The sequence below is a fragment of the Nilaparvata lugens genome, chromosome X (genome assembly GCF_014356525.2).
Source record: "Nilaparvata lugens isolate BPH chromosome X, ASM1435652v1, whole genome shotgun sequence".
NCBI lineage: Eukaryota > Metazoa > Arthropoda > Insecta > Hemiptera > Delphacidae > Nilaparvata > Nilaparvata lugens.
The window spans coordinates 47348070-47369625 of NC_052518.1; the positions used below are offsets into that span (position 1 = coordinate 47348070).

A 21556-nucleotide genomic window follows, 5' to 3' on the forward strand; every position below is an offset into this window, starting at 1 on the left:
GGTTGGAGTGTGAAACGAAATGGTCATTTATATTGTTCAATGGTGAGTCAATTTGGGGATTCAATTCCTGTTTGCCAAGCCCGAATTCTTTTATTCCCTGCCAAAGTGATTTAGAGTCTTGTCTATTGTTTGTCATGAACGAATTCAAGTACCTAGTATTTGAGTTCCGTAATTCCTGTTTAACTCTATTTCTAGGGCTCCTATACTCTATCAAACTGTCCAAGTCAAATGTCTTTTTAAATTTTCTATGTGCTTTGTCTCTACGTCCCATCATCTTAAGTATGTCTTCAGTCATCCACGGTACTCGTCGTTTTCTATTAATCCTCCTTGTCACATAAGGTGCATGTTTGTCATACAAAGTCAAAGTCCAATTCTCGAAAGTCTTGACCATGTCATCAACTGAGGGTAATGCTTCAATTTGATGCCATGGAGTCTGAGCCACATCAGTCAGGAAGGCGGCTTCATAGAAGTTTTTGAAGTCTCTATAAGTGATAATTTTCTGTTCTGGCTTGGGTATCTTATGGGAAAGTACACAGTAGATCAAATCATGTCTAGAAATAGCTGGGACTGAGATTTGGCCTGCTTGAACAACCTCATTGGGATCACTAACAATGGGAAGGTCAATGAGTGTGTCTGATTCATTAGTATGATGAGTTGGATCGAGAGGTAAAATAGTCATGTTTAGGCATTGGAAAATTGTAGTCAGTTGATAGTAGTCAAAGTTCTGATTTGTCATGTTCAAGTCAGTGTTCATATCCCCCATAACTAGTATACGGTTATAACAAGGCATAAGAGAAAGCAAGGCACTTTCGAAATCTGTGAAATGACCTATTTTTGGTGGGCGATAACAGATACCAACGAGTAATTTATCAGTACTAGATAAGGATAATTCAAGTAGCATAAACTCTGGTCTGGAACAATACTCTTGTTTAGATGTGATTAAAACTTTTGTTTTGATACCATCTTTCACATAAATTGCTACACCCCCACAAGCTTTATTTAATCTATCATTCCGGAAAAGATTATATCCAAGCAAAGCAACAAAATTTGATGGAATACTAGGCTTCAAAAATGATTCGGAAATTCCGATTATATTGAAGTCCTGAAAACGGAAGATTGCTCTGAGTTCATCAATGTGGCAGCTGAGGGATTGTACGTTAAGGTGAGCAGCCTTGAAAAGTTTTTTGAAAGAGTGGAGCTTATTTGCTAGAAACATACCTGCGTCATTATTACTATTATTGAAATAATCATACCTACTTGAGGGCGAGCGAGCTGACGTGTCAGTGAGAGGCATCATGGAAGCAGCAGACAAATCGTGAACCGACCTCAGAACGACACATGACGGGGAAAATGGGGATGAAACTGATAAAACTTAACCTAAATGAAAAAGTCTCTTGATTCGAGTGCATTCAGTATGCCTTGGCATTTCGGCTCCCTTCACTAGTTTATAGCACTAGTTCAAAAAATTCACTAAACACAATAAGATGTAGATGTGTGGAGTTCCGGTGATGAATAATCCTAATGGTGAATAAGATGAAGATTGAGGAAGAACTTGTAGTGGGAGATCTAGTCCAAGTGGAGATACAGCGAGTAGGTATCCGGTAGTTGAAGAATCGGGTCCAAGTGGAGGTAGAGCGAGATTCAGATTCAGAATCAGATTCCTTTATTCATGTCAGAGTCCAGCAGATAATCCAATGTGGTGGGCAGTTTGCAGTGGTAGATGCTGATGGGAGCGAGCAGGTGGGGGAGCGAGAGAGAGCCAGGGCGGCGGCAAGAGAGAGCGCGTGCGAGAAGTCACAGGAACCAGGTCTGAAAACAGGAAGAAAACTCCAGCAGAAACACAGCAGAAAAAAGTACAGAAAGTATATGAAAATCATTAAGAGGATAGACAATTAAAAGAGAGTGTACAGAGAGATGGAAAATGAGAACGAGAAATATGAATCAGTAGATTGATTTCAAATTGCAGTTGACGGTTGTTAGAGAGAAGAATGTGAAGAGAGGACTAAGCTGTGTGAGAATACACAGAGATTATGTAAGATTATTGTCTAAAAAGGTGGATGAAGAGAGAGATATTAGAAGAAAGTAGTAAATATCCGGTGCATAAAATGAGGTAGATAATAAGAAAATGAAATTGGAGGGATGAGAAAAACCAAAGGAGAGAGAGAGGGAGTGAGTAAGAGAGAGCGAAGGGATTGATACAGATAGCATAGAGTACAGTGTTAATGATCTGGTATAGAAATGAAGTAAGCATGTCTATATTATTAAAAATATACAGTATAACTAGTTTTGAGCATGAATTGAGCTAATTTGGAGGGAGGTCAGAATGAGAAGAGGTAGGAAGAGAAGAAATAATAGAAGTTACAGACAGGTAATACTGCATAAAAGAAAACAGAATAACGAATATATAAATAGAATACGCGAATAGAAGGTTGGAATGTGACTATGGTGAAAATCACAATAGAAGTGCCAATCATAAGTTTACCGTCATTATTACGATGACTGTTATTTCTGTTATTGTTATCAATTCCACGAAAAATCAACTTGAATCCTGCTGTAAGTTTTCTATACACACTAGTAATATACATGTGGAGACTGGATTCAGGCTTTGTTGATAAACAGAAATGAATTTAATAGATTATGGATTGACAATGAACTGAGATGAGGAAGAAGCGTTATAAACTCAGCAATTCGAAATAGGTTATAAATGTATTATTAAAGTGAACTTAGGTTTCGGAGCAATTTTCATAATTTTATCTGCAGTTGAAAAGGTTCTATTTTTGTACTATGCTATCGTTAGATAAAAAGTGACACATTGGATTAGCTGGAAACATCATTCGGTTATGTCTAATGGAATACTAGTTTCCTGATTGAGTATTGGATGATTCAATCAGTAAAAACGTTTCAGTATACTAGATGAATAATTGCTATAACTAAATTGATATAGCTTTATTCCAGTTATATTTTTTCCATGAAAACAGTATTATATATGTTCAAAAAAGCAAAAATTAATTTTAAGATTCGTAAACATAGAATCCAGTTATATTTTTTCCATGAAAACAGTATTATATATGTTCAAATAGCAAAAATTAATTTGGTAAAAATGGTATCTATAGGGCAATTGTCCAACAAAAAATAAAAGACTGAAAAAATGAAAAGAGAGAAGAGTGATGATTACATGAAGAGGCACAATTGAAATAATGAGAGCTCACCTTTAGTAGGAAGATATGACGTGCCAACACCGTGAAGTGTTTACTGGAGGTCGGTAAGAAACACGGCGGTGTAGATGCGTCGTCCAGGTCCCTCTCCGACGGCGTACTTGATGCGGCCATCGACTGTCCACGTGTTTCTTATCCCGTACTTGTTTGCTGCTGCGTTCAAGAGTGCCAGTCGGTGTTTCGTCAAGTCCTCCCTCACGGTGATGCCAGTGTTCTTGAGCATCCGCTTGGCTGCGAACACCCTCTGCCTCGTCCGGTAGCCGTCGAACCTCACAATGATGGGACGATGACGCTCCTTGCCGGCTGCTCTGCCCGTGTCCTGACCTGGCTGCTGGATTGGTCCCACTCGATGCGAACGATGAATGTCGTCGATCTTCAACTCCACGTTCAGCTTCTCCTTGCAGACTCGCTGAACAATCTGGTCGGTGGACTCCCCCTTGGTCTCCGGAATTCCAAAGAATCGCAGGCAGGTACGGCGACCATATTGTTCAAGATCGTCGATTTTTAATTCTGTCTCCTTCTCAATTGCTGCCATCCTCTGCCGAAGTTCATTATTCTCACCCTGCAATCGATCCAATTCGGATTGGAAGATCCTTGTTTATCCTCTGTAGAATTTCGTCGGCCAGTTGCGTTGTGTCTTGACAGGGAGGGGTCGTTGACACATGTACCGTTGCACGCCTACCTGCCTTTTGTGTGGGAGTTTCCTGCTTCTTACCGTTGCTCTTCACCATGTTGCAATAGATAAACCAAACTGTGGTCAAACTAATTGGAGGTTATGTAATACTATTTATTGTAATTACTGCGTAATTACAAAGAAAATCAGACTTTTAAAAATATTTTATTAAACTATGTGAAAAACTTAATGCACTAATGTAAAGCTCGAATCGATTTTAACAAGATAACTCTACAAAATAACGCTTTTCAATGGAGCCGAACTGCACACGTGTTCACTCACTGACCATCAGAAGCAACTATGTTTGTTGGCACCTTCCTAGATTTAACAAAAGCATTTGACTCTGTAGATCACAGAATATTATTAAAAAAAAAACTAGAAACTTATGGAATTTGGGGAAAAGAGCTCAACTGGATAGAATCATATTTGGTGGGTCGAAGTCAATATGTAAATATAAAGTATTATGATGAAAATAAAGTAAGTGATATTAAATCTAGTTTAAAGTACATGAACTACTCTGTTCCGCAGGGATCTGTTTTGGGGCCATTTTTGTTCCTTTGATACTTGGGGGGATTACCAAAATATGCGAAAGATGTAATTGAAAATACTAAATTTTGTATGTACGCTGATGACATTAGTTTAAGCATATTCGACAAAGATTTTGATATAATCGAAGAAAAATGTAATGACACAATATTGCTTTTAAAAAACGTTTTAAGTAAAATGAACCTTTTACTGAATAATGATAAAACGAAATTTGTACATTTCACCTGTAGAAGTCCCAAAAGAAAAAGTACAGTGAAGCTAAATAACCTAAGTAACATAAAATTCTTAGGCCTAGATCTAGATAACAAACTCAATTGGGAAGAGCATGTATCAAGAGTATGTAAAAAAAAAGTACAGGAATATTTGCACTAAGAAGGCTGGCACCCATTTGTAATTTATCAACTTTGAGATCCGTGTATTATGCCACTGTCCACTCTCATATTTCATATGGCATTTAGATTTATGGAAGGACTAGTGCATTCAACTTGAATAGGATATTAAAACTCCAAAAAGAAGCAGTAAGAAAAATATTTAATTTAAATAGACAAGAGTCGTGCAGGACATTTTTTAAAAAGTTAGAATTAATGACGGTGTATGGACTTTATATTTATAAAACAATATTACACGTAAAAAATAATGAAGACAAATTCCCCAGGCAATCCAGTGTGCATGACTATAATACAAGAAATAGGAACAACTTTATCATCAAAGAACATAGTAAAGAGAAGTACAAACAAAGCCCAACCTATATGGGCATCAAATTCATTACTTACCTTCCTACTAAGATCAATCATGAAAAAGATATTACTAGGTTTGAAAACAAACTGAAAAAGTATATCGTGGAATTAGAATTATACAGTTATGAAGAATTTTATAGTGCCAACCCATTATGTATTTAGACTACCTATTGTTGATGTATTTTGTTTTTTTAATTGTATTTATTTTATTATTTTGTTGAAAATAATAAAGAAAGACGCATTCATGTACATTTTGATGTATGTTTTGAATAAAGAGATTGATTGATAATGTATATGTTTGTATTGATACTTCAATCACATTTGTATAAAATTGGAAAAAATGAAGCATATAATAACATCTTCGAATGTAACATTTATGGGGAAAACCCAGGTCCCTGTATCCTTTGGGGGTATTCCCCCCCCCAATACCTCTTGGTTTTTGCCCCCCTCCCCCACTGGCATTGATGAAATGGCACCACTGAAGTTATATGAAATCAACTTCAATTATTGTATGGCAAGATTACGATACTTATGAGCTCTACTTAGAAATGGATTGTGAAACAAGATAATTGTACTGGAATGAAATAAACTGTGATATTTTCATAATTATATAAAAGCAATTGAGCCATTCATTTCAATCATTGAGAGAAAAACCAATAAGATGTTCATATTATCTTCTCAAATCTTAATACATTAACGAGTAAATACGAGTAAATACTGATGTGGTCGATTTCAATGAACATTAAATGAAATGGTGTTTTCTTCTAAATGTCAATACTTGAGCATTCTGTTAATTTCGAGCAGATATCACTTTTACGGAGTTTTCTCAGATGATGCAGCAATCACTGAGGAGTCTCCAACACATAACTCAATAATCCAGGAGAGAGTCATCTAAAATTAAAACTATTAGTGCAATATTGCTGAATTATTCGTGTTTTTCAGAAAATTATTAATCCCATAAATGTCTCTTAATTAAATGATAAGTTATGGAGTTCCAAATATTATAATATTTTTCGCATTCCCATTTTTCTTTTTTTATATTTTTAATCGCTTCAGATGGGTCACTCGTTGTTTAGTCGAATATAGTATTTAATAGTATTATTATTCAGGTACATATCTATCACATAAATCTCTCTCAGCAGCTACTATATAAACGCTCAAAAAAGGTTGCTAGGAAACGATAATGATATATGTGATGAATAATCTATCCTGTTCTAGGCGAGCAATATTTCTGTATCACAGATATCCAAAAACTTCAACACTAGAATGTGAATATCTTTGAAACGGTTTGATATATTGATGAGCGATTTCCACCATTAATTGTCTCTTGAAATTATTTATTTTGATCTTGTATTAAAACCTTCCCATAGAAAATTTTTGATTCAATGTGGCGGAACGAAGATGGCAGACCAAAATTTTGAAGCTACCTATAGAATTTTTTTATGTCTCATGCAGTACTTTCAATGTTACTTTTATATCCTGAAAAAGGACGAAGAAGTGAGTAAAATATTTTGTTGTTCAACGAACTTGACCTGTAAAAAGGTTCGAAGAGTGCGTGTTCAAAATTTGAAGCTGATCGATCAACTCTATAAAGTTGACAATATTGTTTAACAATGACATAACCTTGACAAAATTATTTAAAGATATTTGTACTTGTAGTGCTTTGTAGTTACATAATTTGTTTTCTTATTCCTGTTATCTGCTATTTCAAATCTCTTTTTATATAATGTGTATTATCACCCTATTCTCTGTAATGCATGAACATACTATCCCAGGTAAACTCAAAATTATAATTGCAATCCCCTTTTAATTAATCAACAACTACAATCATGATTGACAATGATTTTCAAATTGAGGAGATGGTTTTGCCATGCAAAACGTTTCCGACAATCGATAGCTGGCTTGCTGATAAGAGCGTCCCTTCCTTGTTAAATCAACAGATTAGTTATCCGTTCAAAATTATCTACCTTAATATTAGATCATTGCGACAGAATTTTGACGAATTTACTGTAGCTATCTATAATGCGAATATCGATGTTATTTTGTTATCAGAAATCAATATCGATCCTGACCTAAGTAGCCTTTTTCAAATAAATGGTTATAAAGCTGTATTCAAGTGTGCTCCAAGCACATTTTATCATGGCCTTGTTGCTTTTATGAAAAAATAATAATTTCAAGGAAGTATCTGTAAATTTCAGTTCAGAAAATCTAGAATATATTATGCTGAATTTCAATGTTAATAACCTGACTCTCAATATAATAAGTTTGTATAGACCACACAGTTTTCATAAAGATAATTTCATTACTGAACTAGAGCAGTTAATTCTTGAGGTTGATAATACAGCTAATCTTATCATTATCGGTGATGCGAACCTAGATATTCTTAAATCCAATGATCAATTTGTACAGTTATATGAATCAATGCTTTTTTCTTATGGTTGCAAAAAAGGTATTTCTGCTGTCACAAGAGAAGAGCTCAGACAAAGTTTGCTCACTCAAACTTGTATTGATCATTTATTCTTACGTCTATATAGTAATTTTATTTCTCATATCGGAGTCATCAATGTAAAGATCTCCGATCATTATATCATTGGTTGCAATGAAACCCAATCATGACCAAAAAGTATTCAAAACTATCATAGATAAGAAAAAACGTATATCTTTATTAGAACAAAGTGAAAACATAAGGAATTCTATGTTGATCCATACAACCCACGTAGCTTACAAATATTCTATCATACCTTACCGCCCAAACATTTCTATCTTTTCAAAATTGTAATAATCCACAAAGAAAATTTATACTATAGAATCCTTGCTCCTCCCTCACCCTAAAATTTAAGATCTCCGTCAATATATGTAGTACCCAACGATTCAATAATATTTATGGTAGAAGATCCCTACATTATGTAATTCCCTACTTATTTAACAGACTACCTCCAAATATTTGTGATTACTCTAAGAAGGATGTAATGTTGTATCTCAATAATAACAGCACAATCAATTTATAAAACTAGTAATATTACCAACGTACACATAATTTAAGAGACGTCAAGTTAGAAAAAATGACAGCATATGCTTACATTATTAGAGTTTTTCAATTTTTGCTGGCTGAAGTTTTAAAATTTTCCTTTTATTGTCACTGCCGCCTGCCTCAACGATAAAAATGTTCTATGACTTGTGTAAAACAATTTTTCCCTTTTCCTTATTATTTCATTCCTTTCTAATAAATTTCATTTTTCCCTTTTTTATCAATTCTGTATCAAAATATTATGTATATTTCTTATTTTATTTTTGCATTTTGTATTAGTTTTCTTTCATTTTTTACTTAAAATCTTTGAAGTGTAATATTTATCTTGTCTAAGTTTATTTATCTTTTGTAACTCATTTTTTTCCTGTAATTGGGCACCCGCCGAAAAACCTTTGGGTTTGGCAGGACCCTCAACTGTTTTTATTGTGAATAAAAAATTTGATTTGAGTTATTGTAGTGCATTCAAGCAAACAAGCAAACCCACAAACTGGCAACAACTTTGAACTTGAGTAAAAAGTAAGAACTTGCTAACGCTCGTTCAACAAATATTATTGAGAGAACAACGGGCGGTATTATCAAGTTGGGAGCACATAACTTGAAGGAGTCAAATTATTTCAGTGTAGGGGATTGTGTATTTCACAAGAGAGTGTGTTTCTGAGGGATATAGGCCTATAGTGAGAAAGTGAAGAAGTGAGGATTTAATTGAATTGCAGTTCTAGATTTTTTTGCACGGCCGGCCCTCTCTCACTCACATTCAACCATCAACCCTCCAGTACGATGCTACATCAACTATATTATACAATCCTACTCGGTGGAATGGGGGAATTTACAATATTACAAGCAAGAGTTGATAGTAATGAATATTATTGACACAAAAAAAATTACAAATCTAGGCTTGGGAAAGTCAAATTCAAGATAGGTTGAAAATAATTATGTCTGAAGCATTGTATGAAATAATAACAAAACCCTGAGGGGTTTTGAAGGAGAGCATTAGCACACAACCGGGTAAGAGAGAGAGAGTTAAAGAGAGAGAGGGAGAGAGAGAGGGAGAGAGAGAGAGAGAGAGAGAGAGAAAGGCGCAGGAGTGATGGAGAGAGGGTGAGGGAGGGAGAGAGAGAGAGAGAGATTGGGAGAGAGAGAAAGAGAGAGGAAGCAATAAAACTGAATAAGGTTGAGATAAGAGACAATGTCACGCAGGAGTATTGTCCAATGGTGGTCACACACACATTTCTACAGTCACACCGAAACAGTTATTTCAAAGTTATATAAAAGTTATAAACAGAATATTTCAAAGAAAGTACAGTCTGTGCCAAAATTGAAACCAGTTTACTTCTTAGCTATTCTGCCAGCTTAACTGACATAAGCGACAAAAGCTGACAGCGACAACCAGAGACTGTTTTCCAGGTAGAGAAATTAGTCACGGACTCGCCCCGCCAAAACAAGACACTTCTTTTTCAGCACAAGAACGACAAAAGTAGCCACCGCCAAAACAAGACTGATTTTCAGTGCTAGGATGGATGTGTCTGTCTTTGACGGTGGTGTATACTGACATCGCCCCGTTCAAACATTGTCGAGGGTTTCGCAACATATTTTCAATCTGTATATGAGGCTGATAAGCCAATCGCCTCTGAAAGGCGCGAGAGGGGGCCGGAGGCGTCTGGGAGCCCAGGTTTGAATGTTAGTGTAGGTTCAATATCTGTTAATGAGATTATTACCGCTATAGGTACCTTAAGGTCTTGCTGCTCTGAGGGCTCTGATGCAATACGCACGTTTATTGTAAAAGGCTGTGCTCCTGTTCTTGTGAAACCTATTCATTATATTTTAAATCTATCTGTCAAATCTGGCAGATTTCCTCAAAAGTGGAAAAATGGAGAATAACACCTGTTTTTAAATCTGGTAAAAGAACTGATATTGTAAATCACAGACCAATTTCTATTTTAAATTGATTTTCAAAAATATTGGAAAAAAATTTGCATACAATTATATTTAGGCAGGTCAAGAGTACCATCTCGGATGAGCAACATGGATTTTTGCCAGGTCGCTCAACGGTGACCAACCTAATAACTTCCAGTAATGAAATATCACATGTTTTGGATGGAGGAGGCCGTGTTGATGTAATCTATACCAACTTATCCAAGGCTTTTGATACTATTAGTCATAAACTATTGTTGAGAAAGCTTGGGCAGATGGGGTTCAGTAATAATTTAGTGAGCCTTCTACTGAGTTACTTGCAATCAAGAATGAAGGATGTTAAAATTAAAAATTTTAAATCTAGATTGTTCGAGTTTGCCTCAGGGATCCAATCTTGGTCCCCTTTTGTTCATTTTGTACATAAATATGTTCCTTCCAATATCAAGAATTCCTCTTGCCTAATGTATGCAGATGATCTTAAATTATTTAAGGAGATCAGGAACGTGGATGATAGACTTGCATTGCAGGGTGATATTGACAATTTTTCCCATTGGTGTGAAGTCAATGGACTAAAGATAAATGTTACAAAATGCAAATTCCTAAGTTTCAATCGCCAAATAAATCCTCAGATAAATTCATTATTCTATTGATAGTGTATTCTTTGAATTTTTACTTTCCTTGCCCTATTACCATAGGTTAAAAAATTAAGGTACCCCAATTTCTAAATTTCTTTACGTTTCAAGGTCCCCTGAGTCCAAAAAAGTGGTTCTTGGGTATTGGTCTGTATGTGTGTGTGTGTGTGTGTGTGTGTGTGTGTGTGTGTGTGTGTGTGTGTATGTGCGTCTGTGTACACAATATCTCATCACCCAATTAACGGAATGACTTGAAATTGGGAACTTAAGGTCCTCACACTATAAGGATCCGACACGAACAACAATTTCGATCAAATGCAATTCAAAATGCCGGTTAAAATGGCAAAAATGTTGTCAAAAACAGGGTTTTTCGCGATTTTCTCGAAAACGGCTCCAACGATTTTGATCAGATTTATACTTAAAATAGTCATTAATAAGCTCTATCAACTGACACAAGTCCCATATCTGTAGAAATTTCAGGAGCTCCGCCCCATCTATGCTCGATTTTAGATTCCCAATTATCTTGCTTCAGATACAATCTAAACAAAAAAGTTTAAGTGGAAAAGATTGAGCATGAAAATCTCTACAAATAATGTTCAGAAACATTTTCACCTTAAATTGAAAATAAACTTGAAATTTGAGAGAATGTGATTATTCAATTGCAAACTGTTGGCAACTGTTGATTCTATTAAATCATTCACTATGAAGAGATAGCAGATCTCGTGTGTATCCAGCGTTATTGTCCTGTCACCAGCTGGCTATGATCTTTGAATAGTAGACTTGAGATGCGCGTGTACACTAGCGAAAGGTGATCAATTTTCATAACGGCAAGGAAAGTTGTGTGAGTGCGCCACACCAGATTTTTGTTTATTATTTGTTAATATATTCTTCAATTTTTATTTTAGCAAAATAAGTTTTGACATTATTGAATTCTTCATATTTTTTATTTTTACTTTTTTCAATGAGTATTTGAAATCTTTGTATTTCTTGAGTTAGGTACTATTTTTGTTATCTGTATTATTTCTTTTTGCATAAGTATTATCTTTCATTTGTATTATTTTTTCATTTGAATTTGTACGATTTTTATTGTAAAGGAGACATGTTTGGGGAAACACGTTATCTCCATTGTGAATAAATAAATAAAACAAGAAACAAATTTTCAGTTTAAAAAATAATCACTCTGAACGTCCGAAATTAACATAATCCAAAACAAACCATTCAAAAAGTTCACAATTTTAAATTAACTTGAACATTTTGTAGTTGAAGAAATCATATCTTACTATTTGAACACCAGCTGTTACTTTTCAATACCAGCATGAATTGTGAAAATCCAAACACAGCTTTGTTTGAGAAGAAATTATCTTGTTAGAACCGTACGAATTGGAACCTGATATGTATGAATGTCTCATTTGTTTTCGGCAACGAACAGAAAACGAACCGAACCGAATGAAACCGAATGTGTGTAAAACTAGCCTTTAACAACAGACGGATGATGGACCACGAACAGAAGATTCAAAAACTGTGATTCCACCCAAGATTTATGTGATTCCATCCAAGAGCTTGATTTACAGACCAAAAGCCAACTCACTCTAGTTTGTATTTGATGCATGGAGTTAAATCATAATATTGCCTTTCTGAACGTGATAAAGCATACATCTATCTTGCACGTTGAAAATTGAATGGCTTTACCAACTATGTCAATAATATTAATTCCACGACTATAACTTTCAAGTTTTAAAATAATATTCAAAATTGAATTCAAGAAAAAATCCATTGTCATGTCATGTATGACACATAATATCTATGTAAAAATAGTCAAATCATGTATTCTTTTTGAAACACATCACGTCTAAAGTTCACATTGGATTATCTTGGAAAAAAATTATTTGGATGAAGTATATAATGTAGCAGGGCAATCGCTTATACAATTCAGGGGAAATCGGTTAATAACAATTTTTTAAATATGCCTTCTATAAACATAAAAAAACTTGACGTAGTTTATTTATGCTAATTATTATTATTTTAAAAAGTAAAAAGATGGAGAATTTGCTAACAGATGTCGAAAAATTAGAAAACTTATACCTGAAAAGTTGGAAAATATCACTATCTATTACGACCCAACCTTTTCTTTGATAATAATTATAATAGAATTAGAGACCTTTTTAGAAATGTAGGCTTCAATCAATTAGAACTGAGCATGAATGGTTGAAAAGGAGGAAATAACAAACTGAAAAAATAAGGTTGCTATGGTTGCATCACCACATTAATACAACAGTGGTGGTTACATATATCTATACTATAATAAAAGAAAGAACTGGCTTATACACGTACGGGATAGAAAAGTTATGTTTGACGCATCACATCTGAACTACTCAACTGACCAACTTGGAATTTTGCATATAAATTCTTAATTAACCGGGGATGGTTATGGGCCTGTTTTCAATTCTTCAAGATTTCATTACGTCAAAAGTTTTCAGTTTGTCAAGTTTTAAAATAGACCCTTGCGGAGCACGGGTTACCTGCTAGTCAATAATAAAATGTTATTTGCTACTTCATGAAACTATTGTCAGCTCATAAAATGTATTTCACATGTTTGATCTAACTAATGTAATTATTTTCAAAATAGAAATACAGTCCTTATTTGTCCAGAAAATCACAACTATTAAGTTTATAATAGTCACGAGAATAATACAGTACAGGAAGTGAAATACTATTTAATGACAGAACTTACGGATTTGTTGATGGGCATGGTGTAGGAATCGGCATAGACGAACATCTCCGGATTGTGAATGATGTCGAGGTTAGTGCCATGCACAGTGATCATGCGGCCGCCAGAGACGAAGCTCTTGAGCGGCTTGATCTCGAGCACAGTGGGGTCCTGGCGGTAGGTGAATGGTGGAGAGTTGTCGTGTGCAGTTATAGTGCGGTTGGCCGCATCAATGGACAGAGTGATGGTGGAGACAGCAGTGGGTGTGGGCACATTAGAAGTGACACAGGTGAGGCGACTGCTGGATGCTTGTGCGGCCTCAACCTGACAGGGCACCGAGTCCAGCCAAGCCGCCACTTCACTGCCGATGTTCAGGTATTGGCCGGTGATTGCCACCTGTGTGCCCCCACTTATTGGTCCCACTGACGGCGACACTCCAACCACTACTATGTTCTTGTAACTGAAGTGCACTGATGACTCAGTGTAGCCGGCTTGATTTCCAATGATGACTGCAGCTACCTTCTCAGTGGCCGATGCCCCCGTCCTGCAAACTATTCTGACAGAGACCTCGTACTCGACAAGAGTGCATGGAGTGTCTCCGATTCGAATTTTTCCCTTGACGTCTTCCTCTTTCAGGCCGAGATTACTTCCTTCGATCGTTACCAAAGTTCCTCCTTCAACAGGCCCACTTAGAGGTTTGATCTGCAAACAACATCAGCATCTTGTATCAACTCAACAAAACTCTAATCTCACAGTGGTCAAAATGATGATTTAGGCTAGCTACACACACGTCGAAGTATTTAATGCAGCAGGGCAATTACTTGCTCCGATTTTAAAAATTGCTTCCAGAAATATTAAAAAAATAAACAACTTGTTGCTCACTTTTGCTTTCGTTATTGATTTTTTTGTCTGTAAATGGGATGTGGAAAGCAAATAGAGACCAGGGGCCTGTTTCATAAAAGTTACAAGTCCTGTAATACAGGAGAATCACCATTCCAATTACATGGTCAATACAGCCGATAAAATCAGCTGTTCCTGTATTACAGGACTTCTAAATTTTTATGAAACAGGCCCCAGTTGTCTCAAAAAATCAAATTTGAGATATAGTCCAGTCAATATAAACATAAAAAAGGGGGTGTGCTTACAATATAATTTATTGTAGTTCTGATTATTTAATATATTATTTGGGTACATAAGAGAAGTCCAGAACCATTTTCTTCATGCAAAATTTCCTTGTGCTAGATACAGAGAGGCCCAAAAACCTCGTATTTTCGGCTCATTTTCCAGTTCTCAGCTATTTCTGCCAAATCTCGTAATCGGACAGAAAATTTTGCTCTCGCCTTTTTTTTTAATTATAAAATTCTGAAAAAATGAAATCATTAGGAACTTTCTTTCATCAATGAGCACTGAGTTACGATTTTTCAAAAATGAGTGAAATTTGAAAAAAAATCAATTTTCAAGAATTTTAGGTTTTGATCAACAATATCTTCCGATTGTCACCATTTAGAACTATAATTCAAAATCCCTATGGACGTATTTTTGTGCTCTACAATCTGAGATCAGGTAGATCGCTCTACCTCATATAGATTTCCAGGTACACCTAACAACAATGCTCCTTGTATTGTGAAAAACACCTAATTTTCAGCTTCAACCATCATCACCAACTACATTGTCCTCACATTGATATTTCGCACAATAAAATAAGTTTATGAGACTATGTTCTATGAGAATCACCCGTTAGGTCCACTTCATTTCAGTATTTCCTAGTGGAGAGGCGCGCTTAAGGACACTTCAAGGATCAAAATTTCAAACACTTACAGCTTTTGACACAATGCTCAGATTTTATCATCATACTACACTTCATTCTTCTCGGCTCGTTAAGGCGGTCCAAAATCATGCATCATAAGTCGAATTCGGTCGAAAAATGGAAAATTTATTCTTGATTGTACTTACGCCCATCTATATAATAAGAGAGAGTAGGGTTATGTTTGTTCGTGTGTTCGTTTGTTTGCACCAAAAAACATGTCAACTTGTGGATTGCATACCGGAAAAACGGGTATGATTTAGATCTCCAAATTTTGCACAAAGATTCTAAAAATATCAATCTCGTGCACCTGGAAGCCCAAATTTCAATTTTCCTTCTAGATTTTACAGAATTAATGTTCAAATTTCATCTATGCTAACGTACATGAAGTTCCATAGGCTACATTGTTGTAGCTCAGAAGTGTGTTTTTTATGAGAAGGTTATAATGCTGTTACAAGACAATCATTTTCGAACGTCCGTGTGGCGTAACGGTAAAACGCTCGCTATCGGAGCGATGGTTCCTCGGTTCGAATCCCGATTCTTCCCAATTTTTTGTTCTTAATTTTTTCCGTCGAAACGTATTATTATCAATTATTTTTTGAAGGAATTTGTTTTCATTACAATTGAACTTGGATTTTATCAAATAATTTATCTTTAATGTAAAATTTTGCCACCAGTACAAATGAAATGGACACCATCTTCATGCTGTAGGCCTATCATTGAATTTAATAAGAAAAACAATATTGTCAATATTTATTAACAAATAATATTGTTAATAGATCACAATAAAATAAGTAATAATTTATATTCTTCAGTTATAATGTACTATCAAACACAAATTCGCAATGAAACGAGTATTTTAGGTATTTTGTTTGAAATTGGGAAAACAAAAGGCTGCCTGATTCAAATTGAGGAGGATCTAATCGATACTTAAATTTATTGATGTATTGAAAGAAATCAATATGATTCTGTGAGGTTTTCAAGTATTATGTCTTCTTCAGTTTTCTATACTATATAATAAAGGAAAGAACTGGCTTATACACGTAAGGAATAGGGAATTATGTTTGACGCATCATCACGTCTGAAATACTTGACTGATTAATTTGAAATTTTGCATATGGTTTCTCAATTAACCGAGGATGGTTAGGTATGGTATGCCTAGTTTCAGTTCTTCGAGATTTCATTACGTCAAGTTTTCAATTTGTCATGCTTCCAGTTGTTGTATAGAAGCAGCTGAACATTTCTTTTAAAAGGGACATTAGATGATAGGTATGATTGGGGATCCTATTCGAATAAAAATAACTGATTTTCTGTCGCATCAAAACCGCACCGATTTCTCAAACCGTTCAAAAGTTATTCTTATTCAAAGATACTGATAAATCATCCATCTATCCATCATATTTACTATAATAATGGAAAGAGCTGGCTCATACAGCCAGCCAATTTTCCGTGATGTAGGAAAATTATGTTTGACGCATCATCACGTCTGAACTACTGGACTGATTGATTTGAAATTTAGCATAAAGATTCTTCATTAACCGAGGATGGTTATAGGCCTATTTTCAAATTTCGAATTTTTTATTACGTCAAGTTTTCATTTTGCAAAGTTTTAAAATAGACCCTTGTGAAGCACGGGTTACCCACTAGTATTACAATACACAAAAATGGCCAATTTCCATATTCATAGCTATGTATCTCGGTAACCCCTTATTTTGAAAATCATTACTTGATCTTGAAATGTACAAGAGAATTTTCTATTTCATCTGCTGTAAACAATTCATGAACAAATATGTTCGTAAAGTGAGATTTGATTGTTGAAAAAAAATCTGGAAATTGTAGATATTTTACTCATATTAACGGTTTTGGCAGTTCTATGATAAGGAAGAGTGATTCAAGATGGATTTTAGGCAACTGAGCTCGTAAAGGATGAATTTTTCTACAATTTGGAATCAATCGTGAGTTTCTATGATGTATCAGACTCGTTTTAGAAACTCTTGATCAACAGTAAAAACACGAATAAAAATGTAAAACCTGAAATCGCCATTTTCAAAATCTTTTGTAACTTTTGAATTTTATTGGAATCGAAAGTATTATTTATTGGAATGGATAGAGGGGGCCAATTTCCACATCCTCACTAGATTTGGACATTTTATCAGAAGTATTTCACAAGACATGCAGCTTTGAATATAGAAATTGGCCATTTTTTGTGTATTGTATATGGGCTTAAGTACACTCAACAATAAATTTTCCATTTTTCGACCAAATTCGCTATAAGTGTTTGAAATTTTGATCCTTGAGGTGTCCTTAAGCGCGCCTCTCCACTAGGAAATACTGAAATGAAGTGGACCTAACGGGTGATACTCATAGAACATAATCTCATGAACTTATTTTATTGTGCGAAATATCAATGTGAGGACAATGTAGTTGGTGATGATGGTTGAAGCTGAAAATTAGGTGTTTTTCACAATACAAGGAGCATTGTTGTCAGATGTACCTGGAAATCTATATGAGGTAGAGCGATCTACCTGATCTCAGATTGTAGAGCACAAAAATACGTCCAGAGGGATTTTGAATTATAGATCTAAATGGTGACAATCGGAAGATATTGTTGATCAAAACCTAAAATTCTTAAAAATTGATTTTTTCTTCAAATTTCACTCATTTTTGAAAAATCATAACTCAGTGCTCATTGATGAAAGAAAGTTCCTAATGATCTCATTTTATTCAGAATTTTATAATCTAAAAAAAGGCGAGAGCAACATTTTCTGTCCGATTACGAGATTTAGCAGAAATAGCTGAAAACTGGAAAATGAGCCGAAAATACGAGTTTTTGGGCCTCTCTGTATCTAGCACAAGGAAATTTTGCATGAAGAAAATGGTTTTGGACTTCTCTTATGTACCCAAATAATATATTAAAAAATCAGAACTACAATATAAATTGCATGCACCAATGTATATTGGTCGTAGTCGAGCAGTCGTACAGTAAACATCTAAATTAGTGAGTAGAGTAGCTTTCAATATCAGTGAAAAGTAGGTCAATTGAATAGTGCTAGTTTAACATCAGCTATATAGTGTAGTAACATCAACATTATAGTGTGGTGTCTTTTCAACAAATGCAATCACCAAAAAAACCACCATATGGAGTGATTCCAGAATACGAAGAAGAGGAGGAGAAAGAAGAAGGTGAGGCGTTTCAACAAAACTTTAACATCAGCCCTTTGGAGCAGAAACAGGACCAGGAGGTGAAGCTGCAAAAAGGTAATAATATGAATACTATAAGTGAAGTTATGGCCAATGAATTCAAAAAGGATATTGAGGAACTATATAATAAACTCTTGGATTTTAAAAAATGGGCTGCAGTTGAATATGAGAGAAAGATACTTTTAAGAGTAGATTATGATAGATTTTCAGAGATGTTAGTTGAAACAACGGAATCTGTCGTTAGAATCGAAACAAGGGCTATTACTATCAGTCAGTTGACAGAAAATCTCAATTCAGGTGCGCCAAAGTTACAAGAAACAATAGTTAGCTTAAATAAAAAAATGCAGGAAATCAGTAATAAGCCACCCAGTTTTGCTGAATTGATTAAGTTACCAAAAAAGGCATCAACAGCAGAAAAAATAGGAAACGTAAGAAGAATCCAACCTAAAGAGCATGTACTTCTTCTAAAAGCAACAAAATTGGAATTGGTAGGAGATAATGAGAAGCAGAGTAGTGAAAAAAAAGAAAAGTCTGAAGGAAAACATTCCAAAGAAAGAAAATATAAGAGTGAAGAAAACTGTTAATGTTCGAGGCGGCGGCCTTCTTATTGTTCTGGATACATTGGATGATAAGAAAAAAATACTAACAAACAAAAGCTTACAAAAAGGAGGGATAAAAATCACGGAGCCTGCAAACAAGAAGCCAAGGATAAACTTGTACGATGTCCCATCAGATGTAAATAAAGAGGAGCTGTCAGAGATCATCTATGAAAAGAATTTCTATAACTCTGGAATCTAAAAAGAAGACTTTGTCAAAGGCTGCGTCCCATCATTCAAGTTAGGCCCGAGAGATAAAGATACCCTTCATTGGGTGTTTGAATGCGATCCTGAAATAAGGAAGCTAATAATTAACAAGGTAAAGCTGTTTATCGACTTTACATGCTGCAAAGCCAGCGACTATACTGTAGCTCGGAGATGCTTCCGGTGCCATGGGTTCAATCACGTGATGAAGCATTGTAAAAAAGAACATGATGTCTGCGGGCACTGTTCAGTTATAGGACATAATTCTAAAAACTGCCCTTCCGAAAAGGAAATTCCAACTTGTGTTAATTGTAAAAAGAATAACAAGCCAGCTAATCATAAAGCTAATGACGCAAAATGCCCATGTTATAGAAGAGCACTGCAACAAGTTATTGATAGAACGAACTATGGGATTGCTTAAAAAAATTAAAAATAGGATATTGAAAAAAGAAACTCTAATTAAGCCTAGCATCAATAGAAGAGAGCCGTCGACTATTGAAAAATCTCTAAAAAAGATAAATAAGCTACATGTAAATAGACAAACGTCAAAAAGTAGAGTATCATTAATTCAGAATTACGGTGAATATTCCGATATTAATTTAGCGTTAGCTTACGTAGGAGAAAATAAGATTCGAGTCTCAGATGGATTCTCGCACGTACTTAAGTCAAAATCGCTGACGCTAGAGGAGTGGTGTAGCCTTGAGCCAATTAGTCTACAAAACAAATGTTCGGCGATCTTACTGAAAACAATCAACACGCCTGACAGTAGACAATTAATTCGGAATTACTTGTTGCCAGTAAATGATTATAATGCTCTAGAAGAAATTAAAAAAGTGCTATTGGAAATAAATGAATGGGCATCAATGAATTATCCACTTGTCGTAGGCATAGATGAATTCAGCCAGCTAGCAGATTTATCCTCAATTGATTTACTCAGTTTTATCTTATAAACTAATCATTTGAAATATATATTTTATCATAGGGGCACTAACAGCATGAATTTTCTCAATATTCCAGAACCAGATCGGCCAGAAGAAATAGTATGCCCAAGAGGTTATCAAACAGAAGATAGCAAGCACCATAACTTTCTAAATTGCATGATTGAATCTTTTACAGCAATATGAGAAATGAACGCAGATATTTTCAAAGAAGCTCTTTTAACACTTCGAACCGAAAATCTTCATGCTTCATCGACAGTCTTCAGAGAAATTGAATTGAGGAGTATGAATGTTTACGATAATGAATTGAAAATGTTCATCTACCAACTACTTCAAAATATAGAATGGGATTCAGTATGGAGGGAGGCGGAGCTTACGTATCATTTGACAACAGTTCTCGCAGATTTAGGACCAATGAAAAATATATTATGGTTAGTCGAGACACTCAAGTGATGCTTAATGAGGAACTGTTGGATGCTGTTTTGAAAATTGATATATCTCGATGCAAGATACTAAGAATCAGATGGATTGATGGAGTTCCAGGGAGCGGAAAAACACATCTAATTGTTGATAAACATCGACCAATGGAAGACCTCATACTAACTCAAACAAGAGCCGCAATCAAAGGAATAAGATCAACTATACAGGAGAAACACGGAATTGAATTCAACTCAATCATCAATTCAAATTACAGAACCGTGACGTCATTTGTAATTAATGGCTGCCACAAAAAATATAAGCGCGTATTCATCGATGAAGCTGTCCTTATGCACGCCGGTTTTGTGGGATTCGTCTCCGAGCTGACAGGCGCAGACGAGATAGTACTGGTTGGAGACTCAAAATAAATATCTTACATTGAGAGAAGTGGTTTACCAGCAGTCTGGAAAAAAATTTCTGTTTTCGCGGATCCGGATTCTTACCAATCAGTAACCAACAGGTGTCCAATGGATGTGTGCTGTCTGTTGTCTAACTACTACAATGATATCTGCACTACAAATAAAATTATTCTATCAATTGAACCAACAATAACTAACGGAGAACCTCACAACCTACAACCACAAACTTCAACCCTCACATTCATGCAATCAGAAAAACAAATGGTACTGGAAGCTGTTAAAAACAAGGCTCCCTCTGGCTCATTAACAATACTAACTATACATAAAGCTCAGGGTTTAACGTTTAGAGATGTTATCCTAGTGAGGAAAAATACTAAACCACTCAAGATTTACAATAGAATTCAGCACGTAATAGTAGCACTTAGTAGGTATACCAACTCATTCAGATATTTAACAGTTGGAGAGCAAGATCTCATGCTGTCATAACCTCAAAAAATACAATCAGTTGAGGACAAGGATATCTACAAT

The 21556-nt window shown here is 35.2% G+C and overlaps 1 protein-coding gene across 2 annotated transcripts in view; it reads right to left on the reverse strand.

Moving 5' to 3' along the window:
• The window catches only part of LOC111053334 (plexin-B-like), a 170810-nt gene that overhangs the window by 85291 nt on the left and 63963 nt on the right, over window positions 1-21556 (reverse strand). For both annotated transcript variants that reach the window (XM_039441246.1, XM_039441245.1), the window contains exon 10: window positions 13474-14151. In XM_039441246.1, coding sequence (XP_039297180.1) covers window positions 13474-14151 — 678 coding nt within the window. The remainder of the gene's footprint in view (window positions 1-13473; window positions 14152-21556) is intronic.